The sequence below is a fragment of the Oncorhynchus mykiss genome, chromosome 12 (genome assembly GCF_057628025.1).
Source record: "Oncorhynchus mykiss isolate SJ-2025 chromosome 12, ASM5762802v1, whole genome shotgun sequence".
Classification (NCBI taxonomy): Eukaryota; Metazoa; Chordata; class Actinopteri; order Salmoniformes; family Salmonidae; genus Oncorhynchus; species Oncorhynchus mykiss.
Genome location: NC_143033.1, coordinates 69,936,838 through 69,961,032, shown reverse-complemented (window position 1 = coordinate 69,961,032; position 24,195 = coordinate 69,936,838). Strand labels below are relative to the sequence as shown.

General features: G+C 41.0%; 2 protein-coding genes and 1 long non-coding RNA gene across 5 annotated transcripts; 1 reads left to right on the top strand and 2 right to left on the bottom strand.

Moving 5' to 3' along the window:
* Positions 1–592: 592 nt before the first annotated feature.
* LOC110538943 (uncharacterized) lies at positions 593–21,278 on the bottom strand. Of its 3 annotated transcripts, XM_090193143.1 has the most exons (8): positions 21,075–21,278; positions 16,380–16,409; positions 13,557–13,865; positions 12,302–12,625; positions 7,050–7,373; positions 6,752–6,883; positions 6,334–6,469; positions 593–1,412 (listed from the first exon to the last, which is right to left on the bottom strand). In XM_090193143.1, exons 1-8 carry the CDS (start codon positions 21,235–21,237, stop codon positions 1,178–1,180), a joined length of 1,653 nt encoding a protein of 550 aa, XP_090049269.1. In that variant the 5' UTR covers positions 21,238–21,278; the 3' UTR covers positions 593–1,177. The 3 variants fall into 3 exon arrangements, 2 of the variants coding, with proteins under 2 accessions (XP_090049269.1, XP_090049270.1); XM_090193144.1 differs by lacking the exons at positions 12,302–12,625; positions 13,557–13,865; positions 16,380–16,409; positions 21,075–21,278 and adding an exon at positions 10,337–12,261; XR_016485209.1 differs by lacking the exons at positions 6,334–6,469; positions 6,752–6,883; positions 7,050–7,373; ... (2 more) ...; positions 16,380–16,409; positions 21,075–21,278 and adding an exon at positions 2,281–2,795 and having other exon boundaries at positions 1,273–1,412.
* LOC149979354 (uncharacterized) lies at positions 2,972–4,696 on the top strand. Its single transcript, XR_016485210.1, has 2 exons — positions 2,972–3,094; positions 3,793–4,696. It is a non-coding gene; the product is annotated as an uncharacterized LOC149979354 (long non-coding RNA).
* A 665-nt stretch (positions 21,279–21,943) lies between the features above and the next one.
* Positions 21,944–23,105, bottom strand: LOC149979353 (uncharacterized). The gene is made up of 3 exons (XM_090191394.1): positions 22,751–23,105; positions 22,473–22,610; positions 21,944–22,299 (listed from the first exon to the last, which is right to left on the bottom strand). The coding sequence occupies exons 1-3, from the start codon at positions 23,103–23,105 to the stop codon at positions 22,004–22,006; spliced, it is 789 nt and encodes a 262-aa protein (XP_090047520.1). The 3' UTR covers positions 21,944–22,003.
* Positions 23,106–24,195: the final 1,090 nt, after the last annotated feature.

The following is a 24,195-nucleotide window of genomic DNA, read 5'->3' as shown; positions in this document are numbered from 1 at the left end:
ACCCTAACCCTACACTTAACACCTAACCCTAATAGTAACCCTAACCCTAAACCTACACTTAACACCTAACCCTAATAGTAACCCTAACCCTAACCCTACACTTAACACCTAACCCTAATAGTAACCCTAACCCTAACCCTACACTTAACACCTAACCCTAATAGTAACCCTAACCCTAACCCTACACTTAACACCTAACCCTAAACCTAACCCCTAAGCCTAAAATGGCTTTTTTCCTTGTGGGGTTCCCACAAATGTCCCCAATTTTCCTTGTTTTAATATCGTTGTGCGGTCCCAAAACCACACACACACACACACGTGTTGGACATAATGAATGATGTGACACAATTTCCTCCTTGTGGTGATAATAAGATCTGCATCATCAAGTCCTTTGCTTAATAGTTTTTTTCTAAATGAAAGTTGTTAGTCGGGGTCGATTTTGGCCTCCTGCGTCCAGAGATCTATTTCTAAATGTTGACCGTATAGTTGTACAATATTTAAATCTCCACATATTTCTAAGACCATATCTGTATCTAGTGAAGTCTCACATCAACAATAACAATTTAACAATGTAAAAAGTAGTCAGGGTTCATGGATTTCATGTTCTTTCAAGCCATACACACAATAATTGAAAATGTACACTGAAATCAAATGATTGTTAGATTTACACACACAGTACAAATGTTTTTTGTTTTTTACAGTTTGTCATACATTAGATCTCAAGTTTAGCACATCACAACCAGTCATTGCTACAGACTATTCTTTGACAGCACACTGAACGTTATAGAAGAGAAATAGTATTAATATATTTACTTAAAAAATGAAATAATACATTATGTTCAATGCGTGCAGCCAATTCATCAAGACAATCACTATTTTTAAACTGAAGTAAATAATGTCAAAATATAATGCCATTATTTTAAAATATATATAACATAGTCAAGTCAGAAAACTCATACAAGTACCTGGAAACAATACAACTAGAAATAATACACCCAAACTATTTACGTTGAAATTCTAATTAATATTCAAACAAAGCCTTTGCTCTTATCTACTAAGTGAACATTTTGATGAAAAAGTTGTTTTTTTAAGCCCTTATAATTCAACTCACAAAGCTAACCTTTCATGCCTTTCCTGGCATCAATATCTCTGCATCAGCATTCGAATTACAAGGCCTTCACTCATAGTTTGTGTATATGTTGTCATCCTCTTCATAGTCATTCTCCCTTCCAGATTTACATGAAGTGAGCTGCTCCAGGTCTAAAGACTCACTGTCTTCATCGTAGATGTCTTCAGCAAAATCTCTCTCTGTGAAGATATCTGCATTTTCATAGTCGGCCTCATCTTCCTCACTTGCCTCTGGCCCTTCACCTTGGTTGTTTCCAAACTTGTTCATGGCTCCTGGAGCATTCCTGAGGATGAATTCAAACATTTGAGTTACATGCCTAGGGCCAGATTCACCAAACATTACCTACGAAAAAACTCAGGCTAGGGTCTATTATTCTCCACTTCCTGTCTGACTGATGTGCCAAAAGTAATCTGCCTGTTACTCAGGCCCAGAAGCCGGGATATGCAGATAATTGGTACCATTGGATAGAAATGTTAAAATAATGTATACGACTATAACACAATTGAGACGGTAGGAGAAAATCCAAAGAAAAACCAACCAGACTTTTTTTGAGAGAGAGCCCATGCTCTTACAATGGAAAGCTATGGGTCATATGCAATTCCAGAGACCAGATTGCAATTTCTATGGCTTACACTAGATGCAAACGGTCTTTGTTCAAGTTTTCAGGCTTGTTTCTTCCCAAACGAGGAAGAATTGTGAGTTTTGGTACTGGGAGTCAGAGTTGGAAATCAGTGTGTGCACGCGCAACGAAGAGGACATGCACCTGATAATTCTACTTTCCTATTGAACATACTTCTTTCCGTATGAAATATCATAGTTTAGTTACATTTTAGGGTACCTGAGTATTGGATAGAAACGTATTTTGACTTGATTTAACCTCTCTGAACACGGAACCCGGTAGCGGGCTGAAATTCCACAACATACGGTGATCGCTACATAAATAGTCATATTAAACATTCATGAAAATACAAGTGTCTCACATGTATCAAAAGCCTAGAATCTTGCTAATCCAACTGTGTTGTCAGATTTAAAAAAGGATTTACTGTGAAAGAATACGATGCGATTATCTGAGGATAGAGCCCCCCCAAAAAACAATTTCAACCAGCACAGGCGTAACAAAATCACATACTGCATTAAAATAAATAGTTTACCTTTGACGATCTTCGTCTGTTTGCAATCCCAATGCTCATTGTTACACAATGAATTATCTTATGTTTGATAAAATCCGTTTTTATAGCCTAACACGAAACATTTTGTGAACCGCTTGTGTCGTGAATTCCGTCTCATTCCATTTTCGACGACACATTCCAGGTAAATAACCCACACAAAACGTGACTTTTCCAGTCATGTTTGGTTTCATTGCAATCAACTGGTTTGTTTGTAACACAACCAAACCTGATGGGCCATTTCGCGGGACGTATTGACTGAAAGAAACCGTTTTGAAGACAACAAGTAATGACATCACTGTGCACCAATGATATGACCACTGTTTCGTTGAATGACTGTATTTTAACCCAATGACCACTGATCGTCTTGAAATCTAGCTGGGTAGATAGCCAATGAGCTGAGGTAAACGGCAATATGCAGTGGTTGTGTTGGAAGACCAACCCATGTCGTAAACTTCGGAGTAAAGAGAGTCATTCGCTATTGAAGATTTATTCCGGAAGGAGCTACGCATTTTACGCACAGTGTTGTTTTGGTAAATGCGCAGATTCAGCTGTTTATATATCAATCAGTATGGCAAATAAGTCAGGGAAAGCTAAATCTAAGTCTAGATATACAGATGTACACACCATTTTAGAAGAAATAGATTGGAAATGTGAGACAGAGATTGTTGTAGGACGATTCATTTAGCGATTCCCAAGTGGAGGAATATTTCTTGAACGGAGAGGACACCATTGTAGCCACTGTGCATAATCTGTAATGGTGCCTGCAGAAGAGGAACAATGTCACTGCTTTGGACTGGTAAGTTATTCTCATGCTAATGCCCTTGTTTGAAATTAATAATATAAAATATTATTTGTGATTTTTTCAAATTTTAGAAGCAATATATAAAAATGTAATGTAATGAAATGATGTAATGAAATGTAATGAAAAGTGATGAAATGTGCCCCACCCCAACCCACATGAAATAGCCTATTTGAGGCTGTTGAGGGGAGGGCAGGCCCACAACAATGACCAAAGTGAAATGGAGACAGTAGATACAGCTGGTCTGTTGTAATATAATAAAGACAGTAGATCTAGCTGGTCTGTCATAATATAATAGAGACAGTAGATCTAGCTGAAATGTCATAATATAAAAGAGACAGTAGATCTAGCAGGTCTATAATAATATATTCAACCTTATGTTCCCTGTACTCTATATATATATATATATATATATATCTGTATATTATACCTCAGCAGGACAATATTGTGTAGAGCTTTGGCAAAGTGGGTGATGTTATATCCTTCCTGTTTGGCTCTGTCCGGGGTCTCATCGAATGGGACCACAGTGTCTCCTGACCCCTCATGTCTCAGCCTCCAGTTTTTATGCTGCAGTAGTTTATGTGTCGGGGGGCTAAGGTCAGTTTGTTATATCTGGAGTACTTCTTCTGTCTTATCCGGTGTCCTGTGGGAATTTAAGTATGCTCTCTCTAATTCTCTCTTTCTCTCTCTCGGAGGACCTGAGCCCTAGGACCATGTGTCAGGATTACCTGGCATGATGACTCCTTGCTGGCCTTGCTGCTGTTCCAGTTTCAACTGTTCTGCCTGTGGCTATGGAACCCTAAACTGTTCATATTTACTCTTGAGGTGCTGTCCTGTTGCATCCTCTACAACTACTGTGATTATTATTATTTGACCCTGCTGGTCATCTATGAACATTTGAAAATCTTGGCCATGTTCTGTTATACTCTCCACCCGGCACAGCCAGAAGAGGACTCGCCATCCCTCATAGCCTGGTTCCTCTCTAGGTTTCTTCCTAGGTTTTGGCATTTCTAGGGAGTTTTTCCTAGCCACCGTGCTTCTACACCTGCATTGCTTGCTGTTTGGGGTTTTAGGCTGGGTTTCTGTACAGCACTTTGAGATATTAGCTGATGTACGAAGGGCTATATAAATCAATTTGATTTGATAGAGGACTGAGGGTCTTCCAAATATTGAAAGTATGTAAATAGTTACCCATGTTATTTTGTAAATGTATATATTTTTTTCTTCATATTTTTTTTCCCATATTTGTTCCCATATTTGCGTGTTCCCATATTTTTTCCCATATTTGCGTGTGTTAGAATACCATTTTGGCATTTTGTATATAGTTATTTGTTTCAAAATGTATACCTTCACCAATTTGGCCACTTGGGTACATTTGGACTACTTGTGTGGGACACCTGGGTGACTTCATGATAAATGTCATGTAGCACACTCATTTTGGAAATTATCATTCTGAAACTTTGCACAAGTACTGTACAATTTCACTGAAATTGTCCCCATCATCATATCTGAATGTTTGTTTTATCTTGTTCATTTTAAAGATGATGATACAACAATAAAAATAAAAAACATATATTTTTTTTCATTGTATTATCTAAACCAGATCTATTGTGTTATATTCTCCTACATTCAATTCACATTTACACAAACTGTGTAAAAAAAAATGAGTGTTTTCTTTCAAATGGTACCAAGAATATGCATATCCTTGCTTCTGGGCCAGAGCTTCAGGCAGTTAGATTTGGGTATGTCTTCAGGCGGAAATTGAATAAAGTAGGGTGGTAGCGCTAAGAGCTACCTCTTGAAGCTAGGGGGCACTATTTTTATGTTTGGAAAAATAACGTTCCCAAAGTAAACGGCCTATTTCTCAGGACCAGATGCTAGAATATGCATATAATTGACAGATTAGGATAGAAAACATTCTAAAGTTTCCAAAACTGTCAAAATATTGTCTGTGAGTATAACAGAACTAATATTGCAGGCGAAACCCTGAGAAAAATCGAACCAGGAAGTGACTTCTATTTTGAAAACTCCATGTTCCATAGCCTCCCATTGCTCCATTTAACGGGATATCAAAGAGATTCCTTTTCCTATCTCTTCCTCAAGGTGTCAACAGTACTCAGACATAGTTTCAGGCTTTTATTTTGAAAAAATGAGCCAGAACAATAATATCGCGTTAAGTGGTCACATGAGTTTTGCCCCCGCAACAGAGTTTGGATAGGTATAGCTTTTCCCTCTCCCACTGTGAAAGACATTTGCGGTTGATATATTATCGATTATATATTTTAAAAACAACCTGAGGATTGATTATAAAAAACGTTTGACATGTTTCTGTGGACATTACGGATATTATTTGGAATTTGTCTGCGTTGTCGTGACCACTCTTTCCTGTGGATTTCTGAACATAATGTGCCAAACAAACGGAGGTATTTTGGATATAAAAATTATCTTTATGGAACAAAAGGAACATTTGTTGTGTAACTGAGAGTCTCGTGAGTGAACACATCCGAAGATCATCAAAGGTAAACAATTAATTTGATTGCTTTTCTGATTTTCGTGACCAAGCTACCTGATGCTAAGTGTACTTAATGTTTGTCATGTGATCGATAAACTTACACAAACGCTTGGATTGCTTTCGCTGTAAAGCATAATATTTGACTGAGGAGCTATGTTATTCAGCGGTTGCCGATGACAATTATCCCGCTTAAGGGATGGGTAGCATCAAGAAGTGCAAATTAATTACTTAAAAATCATACAATGTGATTTTCTGGATTTTGTTTTAGATTCCATCTCTCATAGTTGAAGTGACTATGATTAATATTACAGACCTCTATATGCTTTGTAAGTAGGAAAACCTGCAAAATCGGCAGTGTATCAAATACTTGTTCTCCCCACTGTACATTCCTGCATGGCATCCTTCTTTCATGTCTTCATCTTTGCTCTTGTTGACAAAGGTTTCTGCGTTGACATAGTCCTCTTCATAATTTTCCTCCCTCGCTGACACACATCACGACAAGAGAGACAACACAACACTACATAAAGAGAGACCTAAGACAACAACATAGCATGGCAGCAACACATGTCAACACAGCATGGTAGCAACACAACATGACAACAACATGGGAGCAACACAACATGGCAGCAGAACAATATGGTAGCAGCACAAAATAGGGTACAAACAGGATTGGGCACGGACAACAGCACAAAGGGCAAGAAGGTAGAGACAACGCATAACTTACTCATTATTTTTACTGGTAAGCAACTCCTTTTTCATATACATTTCTGCATCGCATCCTTTTTTCAGGTCTTCATTTTTTCTCTTGTTGACAAAGGTTTCTACGTTGACATAGTCCTCTTCATCATTTCCCTCCATCGCTGCAACCACAGTGTTGGGATTGATCAGTTTAATTCATATAAATAACGTCAGTGAATATACGCAGGAATAGATATCATAAACAGTACAAAACCATAACAAAATTAGGGTTGAACAATTCCAGTAATCAAAATGTCCAGGTTTTCATGATATCCTGGTTGGAGGATTCCATATTTCCTGATGAATCCTTCCTGATTTTCAGGAATCTTCCAACTGAGTGTTCTTGAAAACCTGGGTATTTTGCAGCCCAAACCTGAATCCTGTTTAGAGCAGCTAGATCTTACTTTCTCTCAGGTTTATCATAATCGACTGCTCTCTGCTGCTTATCTTCCTCCAGACTAGACAAGGAATGAGCAGCAGGAGGAGGAGCAGTAGCCCACCTATTGCACCAGAGGCAATAATGGGGACTATGGATGCTATGGAGAGAAACACCATATTCAACATCTTTCAGACGACCACATTTTATAATTCGTATAGCTATCAAATTCTTCTGCAATGTAAAACATTTTTGTCTACTCACAATCCTTACATATGGCCTTCATGGTAATGCACTTGAAAACATAAAAATAAAATGTATTTTACCTCGAATACTGACTGTCAGCAACTCTGTCTTGGTAGAATGGAATGACAGGGTGGAGACATTAACTTCATAAACACAACTGTAGTTCCCCTGGTCTGTATAGTCTGCAACAGGAAAGTGAAAGGAGGCAGAGTGGTTGACTGCTGGCTTAGTTTCAGTCCTGTTGGACCCAGAGAATTCCAGGCAGAAGAGGCCTCCAGGATACTGTGGCTGAATGGAGCAGATGATGGAGAAGCTGTGGCCCCTGGTCACCTCTGGCCCCTGAAGTCCCCAGAACATCCCTCCATTTGGAGCATTGAGAGAGATGTTGGGCTGTAACAAGACAACTAGCAAAATACAAGAGCAGGTTGTTAACGTGTGCACTTAACTGCAGCATAACAGTAAACTTTCTTGACAAGAGAACACTATGTTAGAATACATTATGAAGAGATATCCAAACTCTTGCATTAAAGAACGTATAATCTCGGAACCCAGTGTTCCTCTTGCTGATGGTGTTCACCCATTAATGTTTAGTTGCTCACCTATAACAGATAATTCAACAGAGTCACTTTGAGGGGAGCTGAAGTCTCGACTGGATACCCTCGTCTCATACTGAAATTGGTATGACCGCTTATTTTATTTTTTATTTAACCTTTATTTAACCCGGTAAGCTAGTTGAGAACAAGTTCTCATTTGCAACTGCGACCTGGCCAAGATAAAGCATAGCAGTTCGACACATACAACAACACAGAGTTACACATGGAATAAACAAAACATACAGTCAATAATACAGTAGAAAAAAAATAAAACAAAGTCTATATACAGTGAGTGCAAATAAGGTCAAATAAGGGAGTTAAGGCAATAAATAGGCCATGGTGGCGAAGTAATTACAATATGGCAATTAAACACTGCAATGGTAGATGTGCAAGTAGAGATGCCGTGGTGCAAAAGGAGCTAAATAAAAATAAAGAAATACAGTATGGGAATGAGGTAGATAGATGGGCTGTATACAGATGGGCTATCAACAGGTGCAGTGATCTGTGAGCTGCTCTGACAGCTTAAAGCTTGTGAGGGAGATGGGAATCTCCAGCTTCAGTGATTTTTGCAGTTCGTTCCAGTCAGTGGCAGCAGAGAAATGGAAGGAAAGGTGACCAAAGGAGGAATTGGCTTTGGGGATGACCAGTGAGATATACCTGCTGGAGTGTGTGCTACGAGTTGGTGCTGCTATGGTGACCAGCGAGCTGAGATAGGGTGGGGCTTTACCTATCAGAGACTTGTAGATAACCTGTAGCCAGTGGGTTTGGCGACGAGTATGAAGCGAGGGCCAGCCAACGAGAGCGTACAGGTCGCAGTGGTGGGTAGAATATGGGTGACAAAACGGATGGCACTGTGATAGACTACATCCAGTTTGCTGAGTAGAGTGTTGGAGGCTACTTTATAGATGACATCGCCGAAGTCAAGGATCGGTAGGATGGTCAGTTTTACAAGGGTATGTTAGGCAGCATGAGTGAAGGAAGGTTTGTTGTGAAATAGGAAGCCGATTCTATATTTAATTTTGGATTGGAGATTCTTAATGTGACTCTGGAAGGAGAGTTTACAGTCTAGCCAGACACCTAGGTATTTGTAGTTATCCACGTAGTCAGAGCCGTCCAGAGTAGTGATGCTGGATGGGCGGGCAGGTGCGGGCAATGATCGGTTGAATAGCATGCATTTAGTTTTATTTGCGTTTAAGAGCAGTTGGAGGCCACGGAAGGAGTTGTATGGCATTGAAGCTCGTCTGGAGGTTAGTTAACACAGTGTCCAAAGAAGGGCCAGAAGTATACAGAATGGTGTCGCCTGCGTAGAGGTGGATTAGAGAATCACCAGCAACAAGAGCGACATCATTGATGTATACAGAGAAGAGAGTCGGGCCAAGAATTGAACGCTGTGGCACCCCCATAGAGACTGCCAGAGGTCCGGACAACAGGCCCTCCGATTTGACACACTGAACTCTATCAGAGAAGTAGTTGGTGAACCAGGCGAGGCAATCATTTGAGAAACCAAGGCTGTTGAGTCTGCCAATAAGAATGTGGTGATTGACAGAGTCGAAAGCCTTGGCCAGGTCGATGAATACAGCTGCACAGTAATGTCTCTTATCGATGGCGGTTATGATATCGTTAAGGACCTTGAGCATGGCTGAGGTGCACCCATGACCAGCTCGGAAACCTGATTGCATAGCGGAGAAGGTACAATGTGATTCAAAATGGTCAGTAATCTGTTTGTTAACTTGGCTTTCGAAGACCTTAGAGATGCAGGGTGGGATAGATATAGGTCTGTAGCAGTTTGGGTCTAGAGTGTCTCCCCCTTTAAAGAGGGGAATGACCGTGGCAGCTTTCCAATATTTGGAAATTTCAGACGATACGAAAGGTTGAACAGGCTAGTAATAGGGGTTGCAACAATTTCGGCAGATAATTTAAGAAAGAGAGGGTCCAGATTGTCTAGCCCGGCTGATTTGTAGGGGTCCAGATTTTGCAGCTCTTTCAGAACATCAGCTATATGGATATAGGTGAAGGAGAAATGGTGGGTGCTTGGGCGGATTGCTGTGGAGGGTGCCGGGCAGTTGACCGGGGTAGGGGTAGCCAGGTGGAAAGTATGGCCAGCCATAGAGAAATGGCTAAAGACCTCTTTAGGAATGTTGAAGATGACAGAGTTGCTACTTGTGGTTTTGTCCATTCTGTACGAGCCTAAAGTCTTCTTTAATTTGAATGCTCCACCCAAGTGTTGTGTTGTGACGGAGCAGATGATGTCAACTCCGTCACCGCAGGCAACCTCTGTGGCAGATCTCAGATTTATTTGGGGCTTTTAGATGGTCACTTGATGTTCCCAGTCCACCTGGTCATGCTGCTGCTCCAGTTTCAACTGTTCTGCTTGCGGCTCTGGAACCCTGACCTGTTCAGCAGACGTGCTACCTTGTCCCGGACCTGCTGTTTTCGATTCTCTCTCTCTACCGCACCTGCTGTCTCTAACTCTGAATGATCGGCTATGAAAAGCCAACTGACATTTACTCCTGAGGTGCTGACCTGTTGCACCTTCTACAACCACAGTGATTATTATTATTATTTGACCCTGCTGGTCATCTATGAACATTGCGTATAACTGACTCAACACATTTAAATTCACTAGCAATGGTATTCAAAATTAATTTTGTTGTGTTTCTACCCAATTGTTCATTTCTTTTTTTATATTAATGTTTTTTCTTTTGCGAGGATCTCAAATTGTTTGTGCATCACTCGTCACAAGATGTCAATAGCACGATAAAACCACCTCCTACCTGAGAGGCAGACAACACCAGCATCTTCACCATGATTGCAGTTATGTGTTGTAGTGTGTGAGCACTGTCTGAGTGTGCTTTCACTATCAGAGCATTCAATATTATCCATCCAGATCTGCCCAGTACCCTGACCAAAGCGGACAGACCCTGGGGAACTCATAGCACTCCCACACCCCAGCTGTTTACAGACCACCTTAGCATCATTCATATCCCAGTTGTCATCACACACTGTTCCCCACTGGCTGTTGTGATAGATCTCCACTCTCCCAGAGCAGCGACCATTCCCATTGACCAGCCTGACCTGGGCACCTTGCAGGTTTGGGGGAGGGAGACACAAATGAAGGCCATGGACATTCAGGTCATGGAACTGGACAGTTTTTTTTTTATCTCATCACCCATTACATGATATCAACTAAAGAAATGGAAATGTGTCAGGCAGGAGAGAATGGCAGAACAAGGTGAATTCCTTACCTGAACAGACAACACTAGCATGGGTTAACTTAACCATAATTTGTGATGACCGAACAGCTATGTCTTTTTTAACGTAATCCATAGGTTATTTATTTTCAGGAGGTGTGAACTATTATGGGCTTGGCTTTCATATAGTTATTTTTGGCCACCCATGAGAGTAAATGTCATTCCTGTTTATCATTTTAAGTTTGTACATCACAAATGTTCTATATTTTTGCACATTACATATTCTAATATAAAATTCACAACATTATAATTTACATATCCCAACATTGAGAAAAAAATGTTGGGATGTGTATTATGTTATGTACCAGTGGCGGTTAGTGCCGTTTAAGATGAGGGAGGAGGACTTGATTTCATGAGCATGGCCATATTTCCAATACAGCAAATTGGATGACTCATTCATAGTCCATTCACCCAGTTCAATGTAACAGCGATAGGTTAAGGCTACTACATGATACTCAAATTTTCCCTATACCCATCATGAGGTTGCTACAACCGAGCCTATGAAGGAAAGTTTACAATGTAGCTGCACACAGGTTGAGAGACAAATTTTAGGTGACAGACATGGACAGACAGGTTTTTTAGCCTGGTCACATACAACTGATGTGTTGTGCATTGAAGTCCACAAGCGAAGGGAAGAGGAGAGATGCGAGAAGGACCCGGTGGCAATATATTAGTAATACCAAAAGCTTACCTTGACTTGGAAGAATTCCAGTGTTATTTTGGAAAGTCAGAGCCAGCTAGCTAACATAGCATCCCTCTGTTTGAGCAGGGTGTTTCAGTAGGCAAAATCTGCTAGCTAAGTAAGTGAAACTGAAATTACGAAATCTCTCTCTCTATTTCTCCTTGATTCGGGACTAAATTAATTTGTTCAAAACTGTTCAACTATTGTCGTTCTCTCTGGTTGAGTCAACAACTCACCACATTTTATTCACTCCACTGCACTGCTAGCTGTAGCGTACGCTTTCAATACTAGATTAATTATTTGATCCTTTGATTGGGTGGACAACATGTCAGTTCATGCTGCAAAAGCTCTGATAGGACATCCTGCAGCCTCCAGAATTTGTCATAATTACTGTGTAAGTCTATGGAAGGGGGTGAGAACCATGAGCGTCCTAGGTTTTGTATTGAAGCCAATGTGCCCAGAGGAGGACGGAAGCTAGCTAGTTGTCCTCAAGCTACACCATTGTGCTACCCTATAGAGTGCTGTTGAGGCTACTGTAGGAATTTGAAAAATAGTGTGTTTTAAGCAATTATTTGTTTTAAGCAATTATTTGGTGACTATATTTAGTATAGTTTTATATAAAAAGGATAACTCAATAACCTAGCATAAACCATCCAGCACCCAGTGGGTCAAGGAGGTGTGGCTTGATAATAATTGTTGTCATTCCGGTTAATAAGTTCTGTTGTATTGTTATCACATATTAAGGTTGAACATTGATGGCCTTCATGGTAATGCACTTGAAAACATAAAAATAAAATGTATTTTACCTCGAATGCCGACTGTCAGCAACTCTGTCTTGGTAGAATGGAATGACAGGGTGGAGACATTAACTTCATAAACACAACTGTAGTTCCCCTGGTCTGTATACTCTGCAACAGGAAAGTGAAAGGAGGCAGAGTGGTTGACTGCTGGCTTAGTTTCAGTCCTGTTGGACCCAGAGAAGTCCAGATAGAAGAGGCCTCCAGGATACTGTGGCTGAATGGAGCATGTGATGGAGAAACTGTGGCCGCTGGTCACCTCTGGCCCCTGAAGTCCCCAGAACATCCCTCCATTTGGAGCATTGAGAGAGATGTTGGGCTGTAACAAGACAACTAGCAAAAGACAAGAGCATGTTGTTAACGTGTGCACTTAACTGCAGCATAACAGTAAACTTTCTCGACAAGAGAACACTATGTTAGAATACATTATGAAGAGATATCCAAACTCTTGCATTGAAGAACATATAATCTCGGAACCCAGTGTTCACCCATTAATGTTTAGCTGCTCACCTATAAAAGATAATTCAAAAGAGTCACTTTGAGGGGAGCTGAAGTCTCGACTGAATACCCTTGTCTCATACTGACATCGGTATGACCCCTCATGGCTAAAGACCTCTTTAGGAATGTTGAAGATAACAGAGTTGCTACTTGTGGTTTTGTCCATTCTGAACGAGCCTAAAGTCTTCTGAAATTTGAATGCTCCACCCAAGTGTTGTGTTGTGACAGAGCAGATGATGTCAACTCCGTCACCGCAGGCAACCTCTGTGGCAGATCTCAGATTTATTTGGGGCTTTTAGATGGTCACTTGCTGTTCCCAGTCCACCTGGTCATGCTGCTGCTCCAGTTTCAACTGTTCTGCTTGCGGCTCTGGAACCCTGACCTGTTCAGCAGACGTGCTACCTTGTCCCGGACCTGCTGTTTTCGATTCTCTCTCTCTACCGCACCTGCTGTCTCTAACTCTGAATGATCGGCTATGAAAAGCCAACTGACATTTACTCCTGAGGTGCTGACCTGTTGCACCCTCTACAACCACGGTGATTATTATTAATTTTTGACCCTGCTGGTCATCTATGAACATTGCATATAACTGACTCAACACATTTAAATTCACTAGCAATGGTATTCAAAATTAATTTTGTTGTGATTCTACCCCATTGTTAATTTCTTTTTTTATGTTAATGTTTTTTCTTTTGCGAGGATCTCAAATTGTTTGTGCATCACTCATGTCACAAGATGTCAATAGCACGATAAAACCACCTCCTACCTGAGAGGCAGACAACACCAGCATCTTCATCATGTTTGCAGTTATGTTTTGTAGTGTGTGAGCACTGTCTGAGTGTGCTTTCACTACCAGAGCATTCAATATCATCCATCCAGATCTGCCCAGTGCCCTGACCAAAGCGGGCAGACCCTGGGGAACTCATAGCACTCCCACAGTCCAGCTGTTTACAGACCACCTTAGCATCATTCATATCCCAGTTGTCATCACACACTGTTCCCCACTGGCTGTTGTGATAGATCTCCACTCTCCCAGAGCAGCGACCATTCCCATTGACCAGCCTGACCTGGGCACCTTGCAGGTTTGGGGGGGGGGGGGGGGGGGGGGGACAAAAGGGAAGGCCATTGTCATTCAAGTCATGGAACTGGACTCTAGGAGGTTAAAAGCCATGGACAGTTATACATCCAAATTCATGGCTGTGATGAACGAAAAAACTAATTGTAAAAAATAACTCAGAGAATTCATCTGCACTCTATAAAATGATGGGCAAATTGTTTTCGTAACCCAGAGCTGGTTAAATAGTGGACAGAGCACACAATGGGTTATTTGGACCCACACAGTTGTGCTGCATGGATAACCCAACATGTCGGGTTGTTGGGATACACCAAACATGGGTTAATTAAACCATCAGTTGTTGTTTTTTAACCATCATTTGTGTTGACCGAACAGCTAGGTCTTTTTTAACGTAATCCATAGGTTATTTATTTTCAGGAGGTGTGACCTATTATGGGCGTGACTTTCATATAGTTATTTTTGGCCACCCATGAGAGTAAATGTCATTCCTGTTTATCATTTTAAGTTTGTACATCACTCATTTTCTATATTTTTGCACATGACATATTCTAATATAAAATTCACAACATTATAATTTACATATCCCAACATTGAGAAAAATGTTGGGATGTGTATTATGTTATGTACCAGTGGCGGTTAGTGCCGTTTAAGATGAGGGAGGAGGACTTGATTTCATGAGCATGGCCATATTTCCAATACAGCATATTGGATGACTCATTCATAGTCCATTCACCCAGTTCAATGTAACAGTGATAGGTTAAGGCTACTACATGATACTCAAATTTTCCCTATACCCATCATGAGGTTGCTACAACCGAGCCTATGAAGGAAAGTTTACAATGTAGCTGCACACAGGTTGAGAGACAAATTTGAGGTTACAGACAGTGACACATGGACAGACAGGTTTTTTAGCCTGGTCACATACAGCTGATGTGTTGTGCATTGAAGTCCACAAGCGAAGGGAAGAGGAGAGACGCGAGAAGGACCCGGTGGCAATAAATTAGTAATACCAAAAGCTTACCTTGACTTGGAAGAATTAGAGTGTTTTTTTGGAAAGTTGGCTATTACTGATTAATTATTTGATCCTTTGATTGGGTGGACAACATGTCAGTTCATGCTGCAAAAGCTCTGATAGGCTGCAGGATGTCCTCCATCCCTCTGTTTGAGCAGGGTGATTCAGTAGGCAATATCTGCTAGCTAAGTAAGTGAAACTGAAATGACAAAATCTCTCTCTCTATTTCTCCTTGATTCGGGACTAAATTAATTTGTTCAAAACTGTTCAACTATTGTCGTTCTCTCTAGTTGAGTCAACAACTCACCACATTTTATTCACTGCACTGCACTGCTAGCTGTAGCGTACGCTTTCAATACTAGATTAATTATTTGATCCTTTGATTGGGTGGACAACATGTCAGTTCATGCTGCAAAAGCTCTGATAGGACATCCTGCAGCCTCCAGAATTTGTCATAATTACTGTGTAAGTCTATGGAAGGGGGTGAGAACCATGAGCGTTCTAGGTTTTGTATTGAAGTCAATGTGCCCAGAGGAGGACGGAAGCTAGTTGTCCTCAAGCTACACCATTGTGCTACCCTACAGAGTGCTGTTGAGGCTACTGTAAGCCTTTGCAAAATAGTGTGTTTTAAGCAATTATTTGGTGACTATATTTAGTATAGTTTTATCTAAATAGGATAACTATGTAAATGTTTAAAAAAAAATTTTTTTTAATGAATTTCACTGAGGAGGATGGTCCTCCCCTTCCAACTCTGAGGAGCCTCCACTGAAATGTACATATCCCAACATTGGGATGTGCATAGGCTTTTAACGAACTCATAGACTTTTCTAAGCTTCATTAAAGTTAGAAACGTATCAATGTTCAGCCTTAATATGTGATATCAACAGAACATATTAACCGGAATGACAACAATTATTATCAAGCCACACCTCCTTGACCCACTGGGTGCTGGATTGTTTATGCTGGGTTATTGAGATATACTCAATAACCCAGCATAAACAACCCAGCATCAATAACTAGCCTGCAACCCAGCATCAATAACTAGCCTGCAACCCAGCATCAATAACTAGCCTGCAACCCAGCAGTTGGGTCATCCAAACAACCCAGCATCAATAACTAGCCTGCAACCCAGCAGTTGGGTCATCCAAACAACCCAGCATCAATAACTAGCCTGCAACCCAGCAGTTGGGTCATCCAAACAACCCAGCATCAATAACTAGCCTGCAACCCAGCAGTTGGGTCATCCAAACAACCCAGCATCAATAACTAGCCTGCAACCCAGCAGTTGGGTCATCCAAACAACCCAGCATTTTCTTTTGTGATATGTGCAGCATACTATGAATGTGGTATAGTATGAACTACTACCGATTCTAATGTTAAAGTTAAGACATCTTAATATCAATATTTGGATGTCAAAAAGATGTCTTTGCTAAAGATATTGTTTTCTTTCACGCAATGGTTTCAGGAATTAACATGACTAAAACCAAAGGAGATTCACTTACCTGCAGGTAGAGGTCCATTCCATAGATAGACTAATAAAGAAAAACAAATTGAAATTGAAATTAGTGGTAGTCAATGTCTCAAAATATTCACACAGCTGAGACAAAAACTTTTCAGTAAGACAAAATGGAAGATGAGCCAGCAGGCAATATTCTGTGGTTCACCACAAACGGTCACAAGAAGCATGCTGTGTGATTGGTCAGTTCAGTATGAGAAAGGCAATGTCTATTTTAGTGAGGATAGTGAGAATGTTTAGTTAGCACAAACTAAATTCAATCAAACATGAATGATGTACTAATCAGAGTTCTGCCCAAAGAATGTAAGAGTGGCGCTGCACCACATGTGGGCATTATTTGACTCTATTTGTTATCACTTAAGGCCAGGCAACACACCCTAACAGGGTACTGTTTGCTCTAGACTACAGGAAATGGCAGTTACGGCAGTTAAAAAATCTCTTCCAGGACCTTTTTTCTCCCGTTTGCCTTAAACTATTACTGTATTCCTAATTGTCCACTACAACTACGTAAAGGCCCAGTGCAGTCGAAAACTGGATTTTCTGTTGTTTTATATACACTCAGGGGCCAGTTTATTAGGTACGTTCATCTAGTACCGGGTAGGACACCACTTTGCCTCCAGAACACCTTGAATTATTCGGGGAGTAGATGATACAAGGTGCAGCATTCCAACCTGGTCTCAGAGCATTTCGTATTATATTATGGAAAGTTGCTAATTAGCTAAAATGCTAAAGTTGTCCGTGATGAGATTCGAACTCGCAAACTTTGGTTTGCTAGACATGTGTTGTTCCATGATGATTTTAACTAGATGTTTGCGTTAGATGCCTACCCATCCACCTCAACCAACCACCCTACTTTTGTTTTTGCCTTAAGTAACCATCTATCTTCTGTAACCATACCAAATGTAACATGTCATACTAATTTGAGTGTCCCAGACCAGGCTGGGCTTCAAACGTTGCTCAATTGGCATACAACGAACTAACGTGCCAGGAATACATTCCCCACCCCATTACACCACCACCACCAGTCTGTACCGTTGACACCAGGCAGGATGGGGCCATGGACTCATGGTGCTTTCGCCAAATCCTGACTCTGCCATCAGCATGATACAACGGGAACAGGGATTTGTCAGACCAGGCAATGTATTTCCACTCCTCAATTGTCCATTGTTGGTGATCCCGTGCCCACTATCAGCTAAAAACAAGAAGAGTTTTTAGCTGATAGGACTGGAACTTGGTATAGTCATATTGGTGTGCTTATGGAGACAATATTTATACTCTTACCTAGCAAATATATGTAAGTTGCGTGTAGAGTACAACTTCAGCTGTCTAACTACAATGGTATTCTATTTGGTCAAATCTAAGGATTTGTCTAACCAGTCAAGGACAGTATAACGTCTAGAAATTCTAGAAATCCGAAGGTTGTGAGTTCGAATCTCATCACAGTCAACTTTAGCATTTTAGCTAATTTGCAACTTTTCAACCACTTACTACTTTTTAGCTAATTTGCAACTACTTAGCACATTAACTAACCCTTCCCCTAACCTTAACCCTTTAACCTAACTCCTAAACGTAATCTTAACCTTAACCCTAACCTCTATGCCTAGCCTAGCTAACATTAGTTGTTGATCGTGTTGTTGTTGATGTGCATAGGCGGGAGAGAGCCTACCTGTTCATAGTGTTTGATCAATGGGACTGTAAAAGTTTTCAAAAGTAAGAGGACTCCTGTGGTATTTATACTGAACAAAAATATAAAAGCAACATGCAACAATGTCAAAGATATTACTGAGTTACAGTTCAAAGAAGGAAATCAGTCAATTTAAATCAAATCCTTAGGCCCTAATCTATGGATTCCACGTAACTGGGGAGCCAAGCCCAGCCAACCAGAATGATTATTAACCCCCCCCCCCCCCCCCCCCCCCCGAGAGTATCACACAGGTGAAGAAGCTACCCAGACTACTTGCATTGCACCCCATCTTTTACACTGCTGCTACTCTCTGTAATTATATATGCATAAGTCACTTTAATAACTCTACCCACATGTGTATATACGACCTCAATAACCTGGACTAACCGGTGCCCCCGCACATTGACTCTGTACCGGTACCCCCTGTATGTAGCTTCGCTATTGTTATTTTACTGCTGCACTTTATTTCTTATTTTTTTTAGGTATTCATCTTAAAACTGCATTGTTGGTAAAGAAAGGGCTTGTAAGTAAGTATTTCACTGGTCTACATCTGTTCTATTCGTCACGTGTTTTTTATTTTATATAAATCTGAAAAAGTATCTAAAAACCTGTGTTTGCTTTGTCATTATGGGGTATTGTGGATAGATTGGTGATCTTTGATTTATTTAATCCATTTTAGAATAAGGCTACAATGTGACAACATTTGGAAAAAGTGAAGGGGTCTGAATACTTTCCGAATGCACTGTATGTGTGAATCGTTTTGATATAGAATGGACCATTATCATGTACCTGTCTTGGATCAGGGGCATGGGATAGAAAATAAATAGCGAATGACATAGCCTATAGAAATGTTGCGCAACATAAGCTCATGGGCTATCGTGTTTGATTTGATTTTCTAAAACATTTGCATTGACGTCAAGAGTGATTAGAGGGACAATAGAGTGCTGAGTACCCAGCAATGATCAAGTTTGGTAGGCTACTAATGACCAGCAGCATCAGAAGCCTATCGGCAGCAGCATCAGAAGCCTATCGGCAGCAGCATCAGAAGCCTAGTTACCGTGACTAAACGGTCGGTTTGGCTGTAATACAGTCACTGTAACAGCCCTGTCTCCACCCCTCCTGCCACATGACTGCACCTGTCCTCACCTGTAATGCATTACATTACATAGATGGAAGGGACTTCTTCACCCCCTGGCGACTCACCCACAGAGCTGTGCATGTCTGTGTGTGGTTAGACAAATCCTTAGATTTGACCAAATAGAATACCATTGTAGTTAGACAGCTGAAGTTGTACTCTACACGCAACTTACATATATTTGCTAGGTAAGAGTAGAAATATTGTCTCCATAAGCACACCAATATGATATTTACAGGATATGTTTTGTCTTTGTAACAAAAACACAATCGCCAATTTTTAGTTGATAAAAGGTATCCAGACTTAAGCTGGGCGATGTTTGTGTAATCTCCACGTGTAGCCTACACCAGTCGAGATACTAGTAGTTCTGGGATTTGTCCTCCGGGCAAAGGTCTAAGAGTGGACATAAGGAGAGACGAGCCAAGACTAGCCAGCGAGGCTATAGAGCATTGTGTTGTAGGCAAGCTGAGCTGACTCATGACTGGGCATTCAACTCGCAGTTGATACTGTTTCCACAGTTCCACTGTCTTTACATCTTGTTGAAACTACATTGCAAGCTACTTTCATAGCAAAATGTTGTATATATTTAGATTTTATCTTCATTTAACTAGGCAAGTCAGTCGGTCGGCCTAGGAACAGTGGGTTAACTGCCTTGTTCAGGGGCAGAAAACGACTGATTTTTACCTCGTCAGCTCAGGGATTTGATCTAGCAACCTTTCGGTTACAGGTCCAACGCTCTAACCACTAGGCTACTTGCCGCCCTCGTTGTAGAACGAGTGTATTATGAAACACATTCCAAACCACTGGCTTCCTTTCTATTACTGATTTGACAGGGGAATTTCAGCTTGATTGGCTAGCCAGCTTCAGCTATCTCCAAGCTTTGCTAGCAAGCTGCTGCCTGCTTGGTTAAACACAAGGTCAGTGCAGGCTTTAGCCTACACATTTGGAACTGGAGCTCAAGCTGATCTTGAGATGGGCGAGAAGTCCTCGACTTCAAAACGTTCTTCTCTCCATAGCAAAGATAACTTAGCTTACCTCTGTACTCACTACTTCCAATGTTTCTTGTGATTGAATGGCAAAAACAAACCCAAGAAACACCCACGTCAAAACCACACCTCCAAGAAAACTGTTGTTTGGTTTCAATCATGAGGCCAGAAGTGTTTCATAATGACTAAGCTTCAAAACGAGGCCAAATCAGGAAGTAAGTCACTCTTAAAATACATCTACTGGTAATTGTTATCATTATTTTAAGTTGAATTATTATTGAAATCAGTTTTAAAACTCAATCTCAATGTAGTCAAATATGTAAATTCTATGAAAATATAAATTGCTTGCATCAATTATCTGGCAGAAGTCAGCATATCAATCCCTTTACTAAACATTGACCGATCATTTGACTATTGGCTAGTGATGTATGATAGTCTGGAGAGATTACTCCTAGTTCTTCCCCATTACTGACAGAGATCCAAATCTTTACTTGAGATTGAACTCAAACTCATTACATGGATGGCATAGCGTCTGCAGGTTTTAGATTCTTCCTTTCAATTAAGACCTATAGGTGAGGGGAGTTCCTTATAAATCAGTTACCTTCATTAATCAACCAAGCTCAAGGGAGGAGAGAACCTGCAGACACTCAACCCTCTGTGGAGGTTTGACAGTGCAAGTATAAAGCTTCAAGCAAATTTACCATTCCAATAAATGAATGATGAACATGATACACTTTTCTCAATTTGAAGTAGAATCCATCCCTGAGTACTTGTATCCAATATGTCGCCCTTAAAAATATTAAGTTCAAGATATTACTGTTTTCTCTATTTTCTGACATATTCCAGTAGATTGGACTTTTTGGAAATTAAACTCACCCATTGTCAGACAGAAGATATTCCATATTTGGGTCTTCATGTCAGAAATAAAGACAGGTATTTTCTCTAGTCGACCTGAACAAGCGTTCTGGTGAAAAGTGTGTTGACCAGTCTCTGTCGCAAAATGTCTTATATAGTAGCATCTACATTCACAAGTATGCATTTCCAGTTCACAGCTCAGTGTTACTTCCCCATTTGTGCTGTGGCTGTATTTACTGCAGAATAGACAGTTCTGTGGTCAATATAGCCCTTGTATGATTGGTGGAAAACCAAAAGAGACTCAAAAGAGAATGCATAGATTGATGGTCTTGACTTAGGAGACGTGGATCAGAGTCACGCCTTTTCCTTCCTAAAGAAGAAGTGGAGACATAAGTGGAATTCCAAATAATGCATTGGGGATCCAGTTCAGTTTAGTGCAAATCACTCAACAGTTGGACCACACTGGAGGTGATTAAAGACACAGAAAGTGACACCACACCAATGAATATAAAAACTAGTTTGGAATTCGACCCAATGGATCAAATATGCTGAACATTTTGATTGGATACCAAAAGCTAAATAGAATAAAGCAATACCATTATTTCAAATGTCTAGTTTAAGTGTCGACCACAGCCACCTTAGTTGTTATACGTTTGCATCTTAATTATATATATTTTTTTCACTAGGCAAGTCAGTTAAGAACAAATTCTTATTTACAATGGTGGCCTACCGGGGAACAGGTTGCCTGCCTTGTTCAGGGGCAGAATGGGCGATTTTTATCTTGTCAGCTCGGGGTTTCGATCCAGCAACCTTTCAGTTGCTGGCCCAACACTCTAACCACTAAGCCACCTGCCGCCCCTTTACAAACATGTCACGAAGGACCAAATCCATGTGTTGATGCCAATGAGCTACTTTAGTGACAGGTTGCATACAGTCCACTGTTACTTTTCCTAATAGTTTTGATAAATGTCTTCATTCACATCATGGGCTGTATTGTCCTGAGCAGAGACATTAACATAATCTTCATCATCGTTTTCACTATTCATTTTCTCATGAGACCCCCTACAAACACCATTTCTTTGAGTGTTTCCGTCCTCGTTGTCATAGACGTCCTCTGATTTCCCATAGCTGTGCCCTTTTTCCTTCTCATTTTTCTTTGCACCCTCCAGACCTCTCTGGTAACAGACATTTTCAACGTTAACATAGTCCTCTTCCTCTTCATTGTCCTCCCCTCTGTTGTCAAGACCTGTTGCATAACAGTTTGGTCATGAATTTTCGCAAAAGCAAACTCAAGGGAATAAAAAAAAACCTCACAAGCAAAATGATATAAACAAAAATCGTTGGCCCGAATTTGAGATGCTGCTTAACTTTTCAGGCTCAAGGCGTAAATCAAGTTAACAGTATAGTGATATCACTTACATTCTCTCTGGTCAGCCTCTGTAGATGGCTTTCTGTTCATCCTTGTCCTCCAGATGACTAGACAGATGACAAGAAGAAGCAGAAACAGCAGTCCTACCCCACCAGTCCCTCCAGAGACAATGATGGGGACCATGAAGACTTGTAGATGGCAAATTCATAGGATATAAAAACAAAAAATGGTGATATGAAGGACTATGAATCATCTTACAATACTATGATTTATCTCTCACGTAAAAGCTATTTTAAATGTGTTTTTTTTTAAGCATGTTTTACTTTACCTCTAATGGTGACAGCTAGTTCACTATTACCCGAGCTGAATGACCAGGTGGAGACATTGACTACATAGCTGCAGCTGTATTTCCCACAGTCTGTATACTCTGCAACAAGGAAGTGAAAGGAGGCAGAGTGGTTGACTGCTGGCTTAGTTCCAGTCCTGTTGGACCCGGAGAAGTCCAGATAGAAGAGGCCTCCAGGATACTGTGGCTGAATGGAGCAGGTGATGGAAAAGCTGTGGCCCCTGATCACCTCTGGCCCCCGAGGTTCCCAAAACATCCCTCCATTTGGAGGACTGAGAGAGATGTTGGGCTGTAGCAGGACCACTGGGAAGAAAATAAACAGCAATTTGAAAGTCATGTGATTATCCACATATTCACACCTTTTAACTGAGAAATGTGTGTTGTTGGACTAGGTAATCAGTCTCTTGTCTCTATCAAGGCTCTGAATCTTAAATATATACAGTAAGCTCCAAAAGTATTGGGACAGTGACAAATGTTTGGACAAGAGGAATACCTATATAAGAATGATGTTCATTGACTACAGCTCAGCATTCAACACCATAGTACCCTCCAAGCTCATCATCAAGCTGGAGGCCCTGGGTCTCAACCCCACCCTGTGCAATTGGGTCCTGGACTTTCTGACAGGATGACCCCCAGGTGGTGAAGGTAGGAAACAACATCTCCACTTCACTGATCCTCAACACTGGGGCCCCACAAGGGTGGGTGCTCAGCCCCCTCCTGTACTCCCTGTTCACCCATGACTGTGTGGCCATGCACGCCTCCAACTCAATCATCAAGTTTGCAGACGACACAACAGTAGTGGGCTTGATTACCAACAATGACGAGACAGCCTACAGGGAGGAGGTAAAGGCACTCGGAGTGTGGTGTCAGGAAAACAACCTCACTCAATGTCAACAAAACAAAGGAAATTATCTTGGACTTCAGGAAACAGCAGGGGGAGCACACCCCTATTCACATCGATGGGACAGCAGCGGAAAGATGGACAGTTGTAAGTTCCTCAGCATACACATCACGGGCAAACTGAAATGGTCCACCCACACAGACAGTGTGGTGAAAAAGATGCAACAGCGCGTCTTCAACCTCAGGAGGTGAAATAAATTTTGCTTGTCCTCTAAAACTCTCACAAACTTTTACAGATGCACAATTGAGTGCATCCTGTCTGGCTGTATCACCACTTGGTACGGCAACTAAACCTTCATCAACCGCAAGGCTCTCCAGAGGGGGGTGCAGTGTGCACAATGCATCACCAGGGTTCAAATTACCTGCCCTCCAGGTCACCTACAACACCTGATGTCACAGGAAGGCCAAAACGATAATCAAGGACAACAACCACCCGAGCCACTGCCTGTTCACCCTGCCACCATCCAGAAGGCAAGGTCAGAACAGGTGCATCAAAGCTGGGACCGAGAGACTGAAAAACAGCTTCC